Raw genomic sequence first — 17,503 nt, forward strand, 5'->3', positions numbered from 1 at the left:
GGGTTATATGTTTTACCATTTGAGGGTTGTCACCCGAGGTTCCCTTGGGAGGAGGATGGGCAGGTTCTGAACTTAATAGATCAGCAATGTTGTGTCCCCACGCTCCTTTTCTTCCATTAATATTTCTCTGCTTCTGTAAACTGTCGATCTTCGTGCAACCTTTTGTAGTCGGCAGTGGCCCTTCCTGTCATTTATTCTGGTTCACAGAATAAAATCAAAATACAAAACCACAAAATACATAAACACAACAACCCAATAGCACCCCCCCCCCAAAAAACCCACCACATTCTAAGAGGGCATAGGATGTAAATCGAATCAACCAAAGGCCTGGTTAAAAAGGAACGTTTTTGCCTGGTGCCTAAATGAAGGCGCCAGGTGAACTACCCTGGGGAGAGCATTCCACAGACGGGGAGCCACTACAGAGAAGGCCCCGTTCTCAGGTTGTCACCCTCTGGAGGAGGTACATAAAGAAGGGCCTCAGAAGATGATCTCAGAGTCCGAGTAGGTTCATATGGAAAGAGGCGGTCCTTGAAGTATTGTCATTTGCCTTAAGATATTGAAGATCGACATTGGGGTGTCGGCAGAAGCACCAGTAAACTTGATTTTGAATTTTATTTTCAAGGAACAATATCACAGAATCGTACTTGGAAGAGACCCCAAGGGCCATCTAGTCCAACCCCCTGTGATGCAGAAATCCCAGCTAAAGCATCCATTTGGTGGGAAGACAGTTGGGCTGGGTGCCTGGGCCTGAAGGGGACCTGGGGTAACTCAACAGACGTTCAAGGCACCCTCCCCACATACAACACAAAGACGTCAGAAGAGGAAGAAGATCCCCGTGCCCTCTCCCCAGCCATGTCTGCATTGGACGAAATTTCCAGAATGTTTGCTGGCTTTAGGATCAAAGGAGATTCCTCTTCTGAGCATCTGTTCTCGGCTGCTTTTATGAGGTTGTTTTTAAGCAGGCGGCTGATACGGTGGTGCCGTTCTGGGTCTGCTAATATCATGTTTTCATGACTGCACTGTGTGGACCCTTGTTTTGATGTGCTGGCTAACTTTAAGGCTTTGGGAATGCTTCAGAGTTCCAGACTGTGTTTTGTATTGTTGCCACGCGGGAGATTATCCCCAAATGCAGGCTAAAAAGCTATGAAGTGAAGAAATAACATGCATTATTAGCTGAGTCACTCGCCTGCAGCTTAAGGTCATTGTCAATTAAAAGGGCAGATGATATCGCTCCCTAGCCATAGAAGGATCTCCAAGATGGCTTACTCATAAAATGTTTTATTATGTTTTTATATATGTTATAAGGAAAAAACCCTGCTCCTTTCCCCTCATGGGGTATCCAAGAGCCTGTATAGAGTCCTTAAGTGGGTTCCCTATCGGTAGGAGAAAATAACAGAGGCCAAGCAGAGAATATTGAGAAGCAAATCAGCTAGTAAGCCTGATCTTTACTGATCTGTTGCAACAGGGTCCTCACTCACCACACGAAGGAGGGAGGAGGAACCCAGAGCAATGGTGCGCAAGCCCTTATATAGACTTCTGAAACTGCCCCCCCTGTAGCCCAAGACCACCTCCCTAAAGCATCAAACATACATCACAGAAGGAGGCAGTCTCCAGCAGAAATCGTGTTTGTCAGGATACCTGATAATGGTCACTGATTGCTCCACCTGGGCAGCCTGGCCATTCGTTTGTGATGGTTAATACTTTTAGTTCCTGAATCCAGGTCACAGGCTCCATACACAAATGTGGCCTTAAGACATGATTTGCAAGCAAAAAGACAAAGGAGAAATATATTGAGGTCAATTTGGGAGAGTCAAAATGGCTTCAGGATTGCTCTCCTGTACTATTTCAGACACGTGGTTTATATATGTATGTGTTTGCCTTTTACATTTATGATATATATATATATATATATATATATATATATATATATATGCAGGTTTTGGTGTCTTCGGGTGTCTTCCCGTGTAAGAGTTGGGGTGTCTAGGCGACGTTTCGACGAGGTCTCACTCGTCATCTTCAGGCTGGTGCTTTCGGCTTCTTGTTACTGGAACAGAGCAGGATCTCAGTGTTTGAGTTCCTATAAATACTGTTGAGGGGGTGTGGTGTATAGCCTCCAACGTTCTGGGCAGAGAGGAAGTTCCCAGGTTAGTGTGCCTTTTCTTCTTTTGTTCCTTAATTACTTGAGGGATATCTTGAGTGATTTCTTGAGTGATATTCTGAGTACCACTTAGGTGGGTCATTAAGTGTGGATTAGTTGCTAAAGCTTTCGTGTCTTGACCTCTTGAGCTTGTGAAGAGTTTTTCTGAGAAGATGGCTGTACTGCACTTAGTTGTGCTCTGGCTTGGCTTCGTGTATAGGGGCGAGCTGTGGTTTTGTGCCCTGTGCCAGCCAGATCTGTGTAGGGATTGCAGGGGGGTGCAGCATCCGGAGGTGCCACTATGGTTTGGCTACTGGATGGTGTCTGTAATTTATCTGTGGAGAGGGTCTGGGTTTGGGTCTGGTGTGGTTGATTGGTGATGGCGTTCTGTGTGCCTCTGGTTCTGGTGTCGGTTTTTGTGGGGAGGGCTAATTTCCAGATGTCTGGCAGGCGGGACGTGTCGTCACGCTTGTTCATGTTGTGAGGGTGTTTCTCTATCTCGATGGCTTCCATGATTATTCTCTTGTGGTGATGTTCCATGTTAAAGAGCAATTTGGAATCTGCAAAATTAATTTCGTGTCCTGTTTCTTTCATGTGTTGGAAAAGAGAGGAAGTTTTTTCTTCTTTATCCCTCAAGTAATTAAGGAACAAAAGAAGAAAAGGCACACTAACCTGGGAACTTCCTCTCTGCCCAGAACGTTGGAGGCTATACACCACACCCCCTCAACAGTATTTATAGGAACTCAAACACTGAGATCCTGCTCTGTTCCAGTAACAAGAAGCCGAAAGCACCAGCCTGAAGATGACGAGTGAGACCTCGTCGAAACGTCGCCTAGACACCCCAACTCTTACACGGGAAGACACCCGAAGACACCAAAACCTGCATTCCTGTACCCGTGAAAATCTACGAAAGCAAATATATATATATATATATATATATATATATATATATATATATATATATTTGGGACCTTGGAATTCTTATAAAATATATTCTTATAAAATATATGTTGGAAGCTGCCCCGAGTGGTTTGGGCAACCCAGTCAGATTGGCGGGGTATGAATAATAAAATTATGTTGTTGTTGTTGTTAGAATCATAGAATCCTAGAGTTGGAAGAGACCACAAGGGCCATCGAGTCCAACCCCCTGCCAAGCAGGAAACGCCACCAGAGCACTCCTGACATATGCTTGTCAAGCCTCTGCTTAAAGACCTCCAAAGTAGGAGACTCCACCACACTCCTTGGCAGCAAATTCCACTGTCGAACAGCTCTTACTGTCAGGAAGTTCTTCCTAATGTTTAGGTGGAATCTTCTTTCTTGTAGTTTGGATCCATTGCTCCGTGTCCGCTTCTCTGGAGCAGCAGAAAACAACCTTTCTCCCTCCTCTATGTGACATCCTTTTATATATTTGAACATGGCTATCATATCACCCCTTAACCTCCTCTTCTCCAGGCTAAACATGCCCAGCTCCCTTAGCCGTTCCTCATAAGGCATCGTTTCCAGGCCTTTGACCATTTTGGTTGCCCTCCTCTGGACACGTTCCAGCTTGTCAGTGTCCTTGTTGTTGTTGTTTAAGATGTCCCTATTTTCATTTTGGGAAATGTTGGAGGGTATGCTTGTGAATCTCAGAATGACTGGCAGTGGCCGGGATATATCTGTGTGCTGAGGTCAAGCGCCTCCTCCCAGGTCGCAGTTAGTGCAAAAAAAATTGTACCTGTCAGGTTTGCAGGTGGTTACTCATGAGTAAACAGCCAGGACTCTGACCTGCTTTTTACAGGTTTTATTTAGTGCAAACTATGTACAGTGTAAAGGGACGCAGGTGGCGCTGTGGGTTAAACCACAGAGCCTAGGACTTGCCGATCAGAAGGTCGGTGGTTCAAATCCCCACAGCGAGGTGAGCTCCCCTTGCTCCGTCCCAGCTCCTGCCAACCTAGCAGTTCGAAAGCATGTCAAAGTGCAAGTAGATAAATAGGTACCGCTCCGGCGGGAAGGTAAACGGCGTTTCCGTGGGCTGCTCTGGTTCACCAGAAGTGGCTTAGTCATGCTGGCCACACGACCCGGAAGCTGTATGCCGGCTCCCTCGGCCAGTAAAGCGAGATGAGCACCGCAACCCCAGAGTCGGCCACGACTGGACCTAATGGTCAGCTGTCCCTTTAATGTACAGTGCAGAAACTCAAAGTTCATGTCTGTCTCAGTCACTTGCAGATTCCGGGAGTGGCCTCTTCCTGTAACCCCCCCCCCCCAGCATAAGAACTTAGACATCCCAAATCTCCGCCTCCCCTCCTGACGTTTGACCCCCTTGCGAAAACTGGGTGACTGAAGCAGCATGTCTGTTTCCCGTCCAGCCTGGCTGAGCACGGTGCTTCGGCTCACAGTACCGTCTGCGAGCCTTTGCCTCGCTTTGCCCCTCCTTTCCCCCTCTGCTTCGCCAGAGGCGTGACTCTCTCCACTGCCTGACCAAGTGCTACTGCTCAGCAACGTTGGAGGCTCCCTGTGCTCTTCTCCCCCCCTCTCCCCTTTCGATGGCAGTCCCCTGACAGTACCATTTGGCAGGCTACAAAGTAGGACTTGACTATAAGGAAGGAGGGCAATGACCCATGTGGTCCCAGGTCCTGTTCTCACAGTGGCCAACTAGGTACCCATCATGGGAAACCTGCAAGCAGGATTCAAACCCAAGACCCCTCTCTCGTCCTGCAGTTTCCAGCAGCTGGTGTTACTCGGAGACATACCAGTTCCAACCACGGAGGAAGAACATAGTCCTCTTGGCTACTAGCCGACATAATAGGTGCATCTTCTAAACTCTGAAGTTACAGGTGGTAGATGGAAGGGGGGGGGGACGCTTCCTAGATATCACTTTCAGTCAACAAAGGCCTGGTTACTTTGGGGATTTGAAGAGCAAACATCCCTGCTCCTTCAGAACTGTCTGTTGGACAATGGGGATCCTTATCCCTAGTGTTTACTCTCTGATAACACTAATACCATCCAAACTTTCTCCAGAACCAAAGCTTTCTTCTGAGCCTACTCTGCAGCTGTGCTGATGGCACCAGAAGGCATATCAAAGGTTTGGTGGTTTAAGGAGGATTCCCAGAGGTCTTGTAGGAGGGAGGAGATATCTGTCCAGCTGTCAGGAAAGATGAAAGCTAAAACCATCAAGAGAGAAAAGGATCTGAAGGAGGTAAAAAAAAGTGACTCCTGATGTACACATTGAATGAAGAACACGTCATCTATAGGAATAAGCAACCTGGAACACCTCCTGGAATATCAGAAGGTTGTAAACTATGCCCCGAGGAGGTGGAGTTAATCTCTAGCAAGGACCATCAGGTTTGACGCTGCGTTTATTATGTGACAACAACAGTCTTCTTTTGACAGCAGGCAAATCTGATGGCAGACTAGGGCTGGATGAACCATGAAGCAAAATAAGCACGGGCTTACGGCATCAAGGCAAATGGGGCAGCACATACCGTATTTTTCTGTGTATAAGATGCCCCCCCCCCTATTTGGGGGGACTGAATTTAAAGAAAGTGAAGGGAGATGGCCCAAAGGTGTTGCACTTTTTAAAGGGGGAATTGCATGTGCACCATCTCCCAGCAGACCTCCTCTCTAGCATAACATCACAGGTTCTGGGGTTTGTCTTTGCCCCTCCCCTCACCAAAGAACTGTTAAAAAATAAGGTTCTCAGGTTTTATTTCCCCTGGTGATTTCTCCTTTAGTCAGAGAGTGTGTGCTGGTCCCGTGGGTTAACTGTGAGGCAAGGTCCGAGTCCAGTCTGAGGTCGAAGGTGCAGGATGGAGACAGTCTGTCAAAGCTGAGTATGTCACCAGACTCTGATCTGGCTCTGCTGTCCATCAAATGGGGCTTGTCCACACCTCAGCTTAATGTGGATCATGAGCCCACTGCGCCCACTTCCATTCCTCCTCTGCAACAGCTGCTGCCCCACACGTTCTCCTCAACTGATCTGGAGAGTCCCTGCATGGTGAAAATTTGAATAGGAGAGCTTGGGTCCCCAAGGGTGAAAAGGAACAAGTAGGGAGACTTTGGCCACCTCATGAGAAGAGAAGACTCCCTGGAAAAGACCCTGATGTTGGGAAAGATGGAGGGCACAAGGAGAAGGGGACAACAGAAGTTTGGTCAGACTCATGTTTGCGGCTTCAAGAACACCGTCCAACCATCTCGTCTTCTGTCGTCCCCTTCTTGTGCCCTCCATCTTTCCCAACATCAGGGTCTTTTCCAGGGAGTCTTCTCTTCTCATGAGGTGGCCAAAGTACTGGAGTCTCAGCTTCAGGATCTGTCCTTCCAGTGAGCACTCAGGGCTGATTTCCTGAAGAATGGATACGTTTGATCTTCTTGCAGTCCATGGGACTCTCAAGAGTCTCCTCCAGCACCAGAATTCAAAAGCATCAATTCTTCGGCGAACAGCCTTCTTTATGGCCCAGCTCTCACTTCCATACATCACTACTGGGAAAACCATGGCTTTAACTATACGGACCTTTGTTGGCAAGGTGACGTCTCTGCTTTTTAAGATGCTGTCTAGGTTTGTCATTGCTTTTCTCCCAAGAAGCAGGCGTCTTTTAATTTCGTGGCTGCTGTCACCATCTGCAGTGATCATGGAGCCCAAGAAAGTAAAATCTCTCACTGCCTCCATTTCTTCCCCTTCTATTTGGCAGGTGGTGATGGGCCCAGTGGCCATGATCTTCGTTTTTTGATGTTGAGCTTCAGATCATATTTTGCGCTCTCCTCTTTCACCCTCATTAAAAGGTTCTTTAATTCCTCCTCACTTTCTGCCACCAAGGTTGTGTCATCTGCATATCTGAGGTTGTTGATATTTCTTCTGGCAATCTTAATTCCGGTTTGGGTGTAAACAAATAAAATAAAACCTACATACAGAAACAGTGTTTTGTGTTGTGTGGGCTCCTATTTTGTTATGTGCAAATGGCTTTAGATACCTATTAGGTCCATCAATGACCATATAGCTTATATTCAACACAAAAAACAGCAACCATTTGTTGCTGACAAAGGACAGCTGGACATATCAAGGGCCCCATAACCTTCAGGAGCTTAGGGCCTCATCAAACCGAAATCCGGCCCTGGGCATATGGGAACCTTGGGCCCGGACTCTTGGGCACCATCCATTCCAGGGAGGAAAGAGAAAACCCAGAATGTCATTCTACCATGTGTGATGTCATATTGGCTGCAAGCTGATTGGCCAGACCCCAAAAGGACAGTTTGTGATGTCGCGAGCAATGGGAAGAGCTGGTGGAACCCGTCACACGCTGCGCCATGTAGGATGTTGTGGCTGCTTCTCCCCATTTTGGCTCTTTCCGCATTGTGGTCCACGCATGCAGAGGATGAGACATGCACGTAAGTGACACCAGAATCATGGAGAGGGGGAGGAGGACTCACCCGTCCATCGCCAGTTAGCGCCAGTGATGTTCTGGGGCCTCCAGGGCAGTCCGCTAGTGAACAAATAACGCCTTTTCCAGGCGCACAACAGAGAGCCAGTGTGGTGTAGATGTTAGAGGGCTGCACTATGATCTGGGGGATGGGGGTCCCTATACCCCAGGGGTCAGCAAACTTTTTCAGCAGGGGGCCACTCCACTGTCCCACAGACTATATTTTTTGGGGAAAAGAAAGAATGAATTCCTAAGCCCCACAAATAACCCAGAGATGCATTTTCAATAAAAGCACACATTCTACTCATGTAAAAACACGCTGATTCCTGGACCATCTGTGGGCCGGATTGAGAAGGCAGTTGGGCTGGATCCGGCCCCTGGGGCTCAATTTGCCTACCCATGATTTACCCCCTACCTGGCCATGGAGCTCATTGGGTCATTTTGGGCCACACACTGTCTCTCAGCCTAACCTACCTCACAGGGTTGTTGTAAGGGGAAGAGCTATATATACACCATCTTGAGCCCCTTGGAGAACAGGAGGGAAATAAATGGAAAAACCCTTTTAATCTGTCCTGCTGACCTGACTATTCTCCTGCTGATGATGGATGCTTCCGATCTGAGCTGGCTGCTCTCTTGATCTGCTCTTGTTTTTAAAACTATTTCTGTGTTTTGACATTGCATGCATTTGGCTTCATTATTGGATTATTATTTTTTTTAAAAAAAACAATGTTGTTAGTTACTGCTGTGGGTACCCGAGGGGCAGAGAGACAGGGTGGAAATTTGCATAAGCATAAATTAGAATGTAGTTATCCTCAGAATATGCAGTTATTTTAATTGCATTTTTATGCATGAGCATTCAAAATGCATTTACAGTTTTGATATCCCAAAGATGCTTTCTATTTATAACCTCAGTGAGAAAGCTTTAAATAATTCAGAATCACATTTCTGTTCCATATAATTAGTAAAAGGACACCAGAGTCTCTCATATTGCTCTTGACGGTACCATTTTGCCTACGCGGAATGGCAAGATACCATCTTTTTGCTGCAAGATTAAAGAAAGGACTACTTCACGCAGTGCATAGTTAAACTATGGAACTCCCTGCCACAGGAGAGGCAGCAATGGCTTTAAAAGAGGATTAGACAATTGGTGGAGGAGGAGAAGGCTATTGATGGCTACTAGCCAGGATGGCAATGTTTCTGAGTCTTCTTCTTCTTTGGCAATCCCTCGTGGCCAAGTAAGATTGTCTTCCATAAACACAGTTTTAACAATGAGTCCATAAGTGACGCGGGTGGCGCTGTGGTCTAAACTTCTCCAAGTCTAACAGGGTCCCTGTCGTGTGGGGCTGCAGTTCTGATGTAGCCAGTGTGGTGTAGTGGTTAGGAGCGGTAGTCTCGTAATCTGGTGAACCGGGTTCGCGTCTCCGCTCCTCCACATGCAGCTGCTGGGTGACCTTGGGCCAGTCACACTTCTCTGAAGTCTCTCAGCCCCACTCACCTCACAGAGTGTTTGTTGTGGGGGAGGAAGGGAAAGGGGAATGTTAGCCGCTTTGAGACTCCTTCGGGTAGTGATAAAGCGGGATATCAAATCCAAACTCTTCTTCTTCTCTTCTTCATCCACTGGAATGGAGCTCATGAGCCACGATGCCTGCGTAGCCCCACCTGCCTCCTCCCACCTGCACCTACAAACCGCGCCTTCCTTGTCTGTCTCCTTGATCTGCTCTGTTCTTCACAGGAGGGTGTGTGGAAGCCGCCCGCTGGCTATGAGCCACGGCAACTCGCTGAGGATCGTGGGCGGCTCCAACGTTTTGCCGGGGACATGGCCGTGGGTCGTCAGCTTCCAGTTCCCGACGAGCCAGGGGCCCAAGCACTTCTGCGCAGGCTCCCTCATCAATGCCCAGTGGGTCCTTTCCTCCGCTCACTGCTTCATGATCCAAAAGTAAGCAAAGCCAGGTAGACAAACCACCCCATTTCGACTTTACTCAGCTTCTCCCCGTGCCCACATCAGTCGGAATGAAAATTCGCAAGCGTTTTCTGTATGAAGGTTCATCTAATGTTCCGATCTATAGGGATATACCATATTTTTCACTCCATAAGATGCACCTTTTTCCTCCTAAAATGTAAGGGGAAATGTCTGTGTGTCTTATGGAGTGAATGCGTGGTCCCTGAAGCTGAATTGCCCAGGGGCAAAAAGCAGATTGTGCTTTTTTTTTTTTTAAGAAAGAGGAAAGGGGGTGTTGAAAGGAAGCTGCTGAGCAGCTGATCGGCAAGTGATCAGGAGGGTGATAAAGGACGCTAGCGATAAAGGAGGCTGCCTGGGAGGGGAGAGGTAAAGGCCCATGGATCCTCAGGAGTCTTGCATTGCGTCACCCCAAATTCACCATCAGATCACATAGCATGTCCATGGCTACAGCCTGCACCAAAAAAATAACGCACCCACTGTTTCGTGGGGCCGCAATGGCGCAAAAATGTGGTTACAAAGCACGGGTCCACATGGATCCTCAGGATTTTTGCATTGGGTCACCCCAAATTCACTGTCAAATCACATGTCTGTGGCCACAGCATGAACCACAAAAATCATACATCCACTGTTTCGTTCAGAATATTTTTTGTGTGTGTTTTCCTCTAAAAACTAGGTGCGTCTTATGGAGTGAAATACGGTACATATCTTGGCAAGGAATTTCCCCGTACACATTAGTTTCACAAAGACAAATGTTTGTTTGAGTGTGCCTTTCACTAATACAGGTTGAGTCTTTTAAGAGAGGCCCCGTGGAACATGTGTACTCTGTATCCACGGGGCCTCTTTTAAAGGACTCACCCTGTATTTGCTCTTGGGGGGTTTACACTTTTTTTGTTTGTGCAACTCCTACCAGCCCAAGCCAGCATTGCCGTTTGTTGGGGAAGACAGGGCATCCTGTTGGCTAGATCAACGAGCAGCTGTTATTCCTTTCCTGTTCCAGACCCCAAGTGGTCCCTTTTGGCCCTCCCCCCACTTTCGCTTCATGTTCCTTGGACTCTTACTCCATCATGCTTGGTGCTGCTGACCCCAGGGCCACTTTCTGAACACACCATTCTTTCCACTGTGCCACACACACACACACACACAACCACACACCAGAGATTTCCCCAAAACATTCAGCCCCTTGGGTGAGTCCTGGAATGCTCTTCAAAGTTCTGTCCTGAGCCTGGTGTTGCGTGGTGAGTTCCCGCCCCCCCCCCAGTGGAAATAATGACACATGACACAATTATTAAGGTTAATGGGCTAAATAAGGCCACAACCTCATTGGTTACAGGTGATGAGCGGTATTGGCTTAGGCATTGGTCCTAACCGACTATATCCGACTTCAGCCCATCCGCTTGAAGTCCGGGAAGGGTTAACCACCAGTAGGGGGAGTCCTGCTGATGCACATCAACTAGGAACTCCCCTGGAGTCACTGCTGGGGGCATGCCTTAGGCCCTCACCTCCCTAGGTTTTGGACAGGGCCACTCCCCCCGGTATCCTTTATTGGACTACCCTTCAATATGTGGGGCAGGTGATGGTGCTACCTTACCTCTTCCATCTACAGAACAATACCAATGCCTAACCACCAATACCCAGAAAGTTGTGGCGATTTGCTACAAGGTAGGTGAAAACCAGCAGAGACATCACCTTGCCAACAAAGGTCCGTATAGTGAAAGCTCTGGTTTTCCCAGTAGTGATGTATGGAAGTGAGAGCTGGACCATAAAGAAGGCTGATCGCTGAAGAATTGATGCTTTTGAATTCTGGTGCTGGAGGAGACTCTTGAGAGTCCCATGGACTGCAAGAAGATCAAATGCATCCATTCTTAAGAAAATCAGCCCTGAGTGGTCACTGGAAGGGCAGATCAGGAAGCTGAGGCTCCAGGACTTTGGCCACCTCAGGAGAAGAGAAGACTCCCTGGAAAAGACCCTGATGTTGGGAAAGATGGAGGGCACAAGGAGAAGGGGACGACAGAGGACGAGATGGTTGGACAGTGTTCTCAAAGCCACAAACATGAGTCTGATCAAACTGCGGGAGGCAGTGGAAGACAGGAGTGCCTGGCGTGCTCTGGTCCATGGGGTCATGAAGAGTCGGACACGACTAAACGACTAAACAACAACAACAGGTGAAAACCAAGTGGCTGGTGCCAATTTGCCAAGTGGAAAAATTCCTACCAGGCCCCTCAATGGCGACCAACCAAGGTCCATAGCAAGCTCAAAAAATGAAAACATTATAGGGCGGGAGGGTGGGAAATGCAGGAACAGCTGGCAGGTGGCAAAGAGGGAGCTCCCTTGACATGTCTTGCCTTAAATAGGGCAGGCCATGCCCCCTGAGCCAGCCGATTGGCTGGCCAGGTGACGACGCGGCCGGGAATCCCCCCAATTGCACAACGACTGGTTCCAGCCACCGCGCACATGTTGGGGCCATGACGCCCGCAACCCCACCTCCTCCGTAGGGCGAAAGTGGCTTTGCCTAGCCCCAATCATTCATAAATGACTTGGATGAAGGAATTGAAGGGATGCTAATCAGATTTGCACATGACACCAAACTGGGAGGGGCAGCTAATACCACGGAAGATAGAATCAGGATTCAGGATAACTTTAACAAAATGAATTTCAACTGTGCCTTGGCAGATCCACAAATATAGAATGGGGGAACACAGGGCTTGCCAACAGTCTAGGTGGAAAGGTTCTAGGTGTCTTAGTAGACCACAATAGTGTGATGCAGCTGTATCCACAGAAGTCTAGTCTCCAGATCAAATGAAGTAACAGTCCCACTCTATTCTGCCTTGGTCAGACCCCACCTGGAGTCCTGTGTCCAGTTCTGGGCACCACAATTTAAGAGGGATGTTGACAAGCTGGCAGGTGTGCAGAGGAGGGTGACCAAGATGATCAAGGGTCTGGAAACTAAGCCTGATGAGGAACGGTTGAAGGATTTGGGTATTTTTAGCCTGGAAAAGAGGAGACTGAGAGGTGATAGGAGAGCCGTATTCCAATATCTGAAGGGCTGCCACATGAAAAACGGAGCAAGCTTGTTTTCTGCTGCTCTGGAGGACTTGAGTCAATGTTTTCAAATTGGAAGAAAGGAGAGTCCAACTAAACGTCAGGAAAAAACTTCCTGATGGTAAGAGCTGTTTGACAGCGGAAAAGACTTTCTCAGAAAGTGATGGACTCTCCTTCCTTGAAGGTTTTTAAGTAGAAGTTAGACAGCCAACAGGGAAGCGGGTGGTGCTGTGGGTAAAACCTCAGCACCTAGGACTTGCCGATCGCATGGTCGGCGGTTCGAATCCCCGCGGCGGGGTGCGCTCCTGTCATTCGGTCCCAGCGCCTGCCAACCTAGCAGTTCGAAAGCACCTCCGGGTGCAAGTAGATAAATAGGGACCGCTTACCAGCGGGAAGGTAAACGGCGTTCCGTGTGCTGCGCTGGCTCGCCAGATGCAGCTTGTCATGCTGGCCACGTGACCCGGAAGTGTCTGCGGACAGCACTGGCTCCCGGCCTATAGAGTGAGATGAGTGCACAACCCTAGAGTCTGGCAAGACTGGCCCGTATGGGCAGGGGTACCTTTACCTTTACCTTAGACGGCCAACAGTCAGGGATACTTTAGCTGTGACTCCTGCATTGCAGAAGGGCTGTCCTAGATGACCCCTGACGTCCCTTCCAATTCTACAATTCTGTCGTTCTCTGAAATTTCATTCTAACTCTTCCCTCTCCCCCCCCCCCCAGGTTTGTAAAAGTTGAGTATTTGAAGGCGCACATTGGCGTCACGCAGCGTTCCAACCCCGGCCCCGATGCCCAGGTCCGCTCCATCAAGAGAGTCGTGGACCACGAACACTTCCGCCACGAGGGGTATATCAACGACATCACCCTGATTGAGCTGGACAAGCCGGTGGTCTGCAACGACTACATCCAGCCCGCTTGTTTGCCGGACGAGAACCTGGAGGTGGATTCCCTGACCCATTGCTACACCTGTGGTTGGGGCATCACACAGATAAAGTGTGAGGACCACCCCCCCTCCCCTCCCCACAGAGAGACGTGGTTTGCAGGGGCCTCGCGTGGTCCGTCCTCCATCACCCTGACAGCCTCAGGTCTTGAGGCAGGGCTGGGAGCCAGCCAGCCTCTTGTGATCAGGATGCTTCCCCACTGGAAGTTTCAGAAGCGAAGGCGAGAAAGGAAGAGGGATTGAATTGTTGCTCTGGAGACTCTTAAGGACATTAAGCTGAGCACAGGAATTGGGGAAGGGGGGAATGGCATAACAGAGGGCAGCACTTTTGCAGAAATTGGAGGGAGAAGTCCAGGTGTGGGGGAACCTGCAGTCCCCCAAATGTTGCTGGACTACAATCCCCATCAGCCTTGGGCATTGTTTGGGGCTGGTGGGGCCCCAAAACATCTGGAGGTCCATGCACCCCCCACCCTTGTACTAATCTCTTAGTCAATGGATTGTTCCTGTAATAATAATAATAATAATAATAATAATAATATATTTATACCCCGCTTATCTAGCTGGGTTTCCCCACCCACTCTGGGTGGCTTCCAACAAAAGGTTAATACATTAAAACATCAGTCATTAAAAACTTCCCTAAATAGGGCTGCCTTCAGATGTCTTCTAAACGTCAGGTAGTTGTTAATTTCTTTGACATCTGATTGGAGGGCGTTCCACAGGGCAGGTGCCACTACTGAGAAGGCCCTCTGCCTGGTTCCCTGTAGCTTTGCTTCTCGCAGGGAGGGAACCGCCAGAAGGCCCTCGGAGCTGGACCTCAGTGTCCAGGCTGAGTGATCGGGGTGGAAATGCTCCTTCAGGTCTACTAGGCCCAGGCCATTTAGGGCTTTCAGGGTTAGCACCAACACTTTGAATTATGCCCGGAGCCAATGTAGGTCTTTCAAGACTGGTGTTATATGGTCTCGGTGGCCGCTCCCAGTCCCCAGTCTAGCTGCCACATTCTGGATTAGTTGTAGTTTCCAGGTCATCTTCAAAGGTAGCCCCACGTAGAGCATATTGCAGGAGTCCAAGTGGGAGATAACTAGAGCATTCACCACTCTGGCGAGACAGTCTGCGGGCAGGGAGGGTCTCATCCTGCATACCAGATGGAGCTGGTAAACAGCTGCCCTGGACAAATGCACGAAGCTGCCTTGTCTGTTGGCCCAACCACCCCAGCATCCTCTCTCCTGATATGCAGCAGCTGTGCAGCATCTCTTCCACAGCTGCCTCCCATCACCTGCCACAGCCTTCTCCCCCAAAAGCTAAGAGTTCTGTCATGGCATCTTTGAAGGGAAGGACCAGAACTCAACTGTTGAGTGAATTCCTTCCCATGCAGAAGAGATCAGATGCCTGGATTTCTGGTCAAATGCTCAAGCAAGTAAACTATAAGCCTTCCCCAACCTGATTTTGGATAGCAGCTCCCTTTCTCCCTGGCTCGAGATATTGTGGTCCTGAGCCGTTTAAGGCTTTATAGGTGAAAACCAGCACTTTGAGTTGGGCCCAGAAGCTAATTGGCAGCCAGTGCAGTTGGGTCAGCGCTTATGTTGATATCACAAAGTATCTCTTGGGTAGGTGGAGCAGAGTGACCTTCTCTCATTGAGGAGAGAACCCCTCAGCCCACCTCCGTCCACCCAAATTTTGGGACTGAGGCTCTCACCAGGTCAGGCACTGTCAGTTCTTGATGAGCTTTGCCCAGAAGACCTCTTGCATTAGAAATTAAGGTCCAGCAGGCAGGTACCAGCTGGGCCTTCTCCCTGCTTTCTGCCCACAGGGCGTGCCCCGTACGCTGACATCATGCAAGAGGCCAGAGTGACCATAATGCCCTCCGACATCTGCAACAGCAGCAAGTGGTATGACGGACAGATCATACAGGAGAACATCTGCGTCATATCTGAGGAAGCAAAGGTGGACCGATGTAAGGTAGGTGCGAGCTAAAGCCCAGTGTCCTCATTCCCCATCATGGTGGTTCTGGTCTTCCGAGCTCCACCCTGGTCTTCTAAACTGAGGTGTCCTGTTCCAAGCCAAGACCTGCTGGGGAGGTCCAGTGGAGGCCAGCAGGAGTTTGAGGAAGAAGCTTGCTGTGGAGCAGAGAGTATTTAGACTACACACTGCAACCAGGATCAGGAGCTAACGGAGGTCTCACGTTTGGTGCTCTTGATAGTGCAGGGATCTAAGGAGGAACTTGCAAGCTCAGAGCAGGCTCCCTGTTGCAGAAGCTAAGCCCAGGCATGTGGGAAATTGGGAGGAGCCACTCAACAGGGGGAGGAGCCTAAGGTGTGCCCTCCCCCACGCTCCCATTAAAGGTCCTTTGCTCAAGTAAAATGTGCAGGGGTCTGTTGGTGCCTGGCTAACAGATTCGTTCAGAGTAGGGAGTTGGTTTGGGGCTCCAAGATGGATATAGCAGATTGCTTCTGGCGAACCAGAACAGCGCATGGAAACGCCGTTTACCTTCCCGCTGGAGCGGTACCTATTTATCTACTTGCACTTTGAGGTGCAACCTGCTAGGTTGGCAGGAGCAGGGACCGAGCAACGGGAGCTCACCCCGTCGCGGGGATTCAAACCGCCAACCTTCTGATCAGCAAGTCCTAGGCTCTGTAGTTTAACCCACAGCGCCACCCGCGTCCCAGAGATCAGTGTAAATGAAAACATGAGACCTACGGTTTTGCTATATATGATTTTTATTTAGGAGTTGTCTGTTGTAAAGAATGTATATTATGTGAATAATAATCAAAAAAAGAACCTGGAACCTGCAACCAGGTGACCCCAGCAAGCAAGGCTTTGGTGGGGGTATCAAGGGGGGTGGGAATGGACACGCAGTGTGGCACGACTCCTCTTTGCCCCTAGTGGCAAAATGAGACGGGCCGCCTCTGCCCTCGCTCCTCACGCCACTTCCCTCTTCCCGCTCCAGGGCGACGGGGGAAGCCCCCTCATGTGCAGGCCAGCGAGATCCGAGCGCTTCTGGGTCGTGGGTCTCAACAGCTGGGGCAGAGGCTGCACGGTCGGGAAGGTCCCGGGCGTCTTCACCGCCACCCAGCACTTCTACTACTGGATCCAGAGAATACTGAAGAACCCTCCTGCCTCCGCTCTTGTCCCGCCATTCAAGCCAACACCGCCCCCGACCAAGCCCCCCACCACCGCCTCCACCCTGTTTTCACCCCCAGCCTGGGCAACGGCACCCAATTTAAAGAGACCCACTCATATGTTGGTGAACGGCAAGTATTACGGGTACGGGGGCAAGGCCCGGCCAACTTACTCGTTTGAACGCCCCGGTTATGTTGCAACCACGACCTCCCGGCCTCGTAGCACGTGGGGCTGGTACACGGGCCCCAAGAGGACTTTCCCCCCCTATAAGTTCACTTTCCCCCCCTATAAGCCGACAACTCCCTGGTATCTCACCAGCACAAAGTTCCTGGGCTGGAATGTGCGGCCTAGCATTATTTACAGGCTGCCCAAGCGGAAGCCGCCCACCACGGTGAAACCGACGACCCAGTGGCAGTACCAGCCCTGGACCACCATGGCGCGACCACAGACCCAGTGGAAGTACACGCGCCGGACCCGGCCCAGTAACTGGGGCAAATAGGCCTTCAACCACACACACAGACCAGAGGTCTTGGCCACAGGTTCAAAGCACAGCTATGGGCCTGATTCTGATCCCATCTGTTGCCATGCTGCTGTCACTCAGAGAGATTGCAGCTGGGCTCCAGCACAAATTGACCCTCAGTTCGCCCTTTTGCAACCGTCTTGGGAAGCAAAAGATGGCAGGAGGTTTCTGGATGATGGCGACTCTGTCTGAGCTCATGAAGACCGGCTGTCAGAGCCAGCCTGAGAATGAATTCCACCCGAGGAACCAGACAAGATCCTCAAAGTATCTGGAAGCTCCTCGACTCACGGCACATTCTTGGTGAGAAGACCCTCTTCCTTCTGTGGGTGGGTCCAGCCCCTTCTCGCCTGTGGGAACTTCTTGTACAAACAAGTTAGAAATAAAAGTGGTGCCAGCCTTCTA

At 49.7% G+C, this 17,503-nt stretch overlaps 1 protein-coding gene across 2 annotated transcripts; it reads left to right on the top strand.

The window, feature by feature from the left end:
• Positions 1 to 7,369: 7,369 nt before the first annotated feature.
• LOC310686920 (acrosin-like) lies at positions 7,370 to 17,503 on the top strand. 2 transcript variants are annotated; one of them, XM_083461458.1, is made up of 5 exons: positions 7,370 to 7,495; positions 9,260 to 9,477; positions 13,248 to 13,519; positions 15,272 to 15,420; positions 16,409 to 17,503. In XM_083461458.1, the coding sequence occupies exons 1-5, from the start codon at positions 7,490 to 7,492 to the stop codon at positions 17,078 to 17,080; spliced, it is 1,317 nt and encodes a 438-aa protein (XP_083317584.1). In that variant the 5' UTR covers positions 7,370 to 7,489; the 3' UTR covers positions 17,081 to 17,503. The 2 variants fall into 2 exon arrangements, with proteins under 2 accessions (XP_083317584.1, XP_083317583.1); XM_083461457.1 differs by having other exon boundaries at positions 7,376 to 7,495; positions 9,260 to 9,463.

The sequence above is a fragment of the Podarcis liolepis genome (assembly GCF_965112155.1).
Source record: "Podarcis liolepis genome assembly, chromosome: 10".
In the NCBI taxonomy this organism is placed as follows: Eukaryota; Metazoa; Chordata; class Lepidosauria; order Squamata; family Lacertidae; genus Podarcis; species Podarcis liolepis.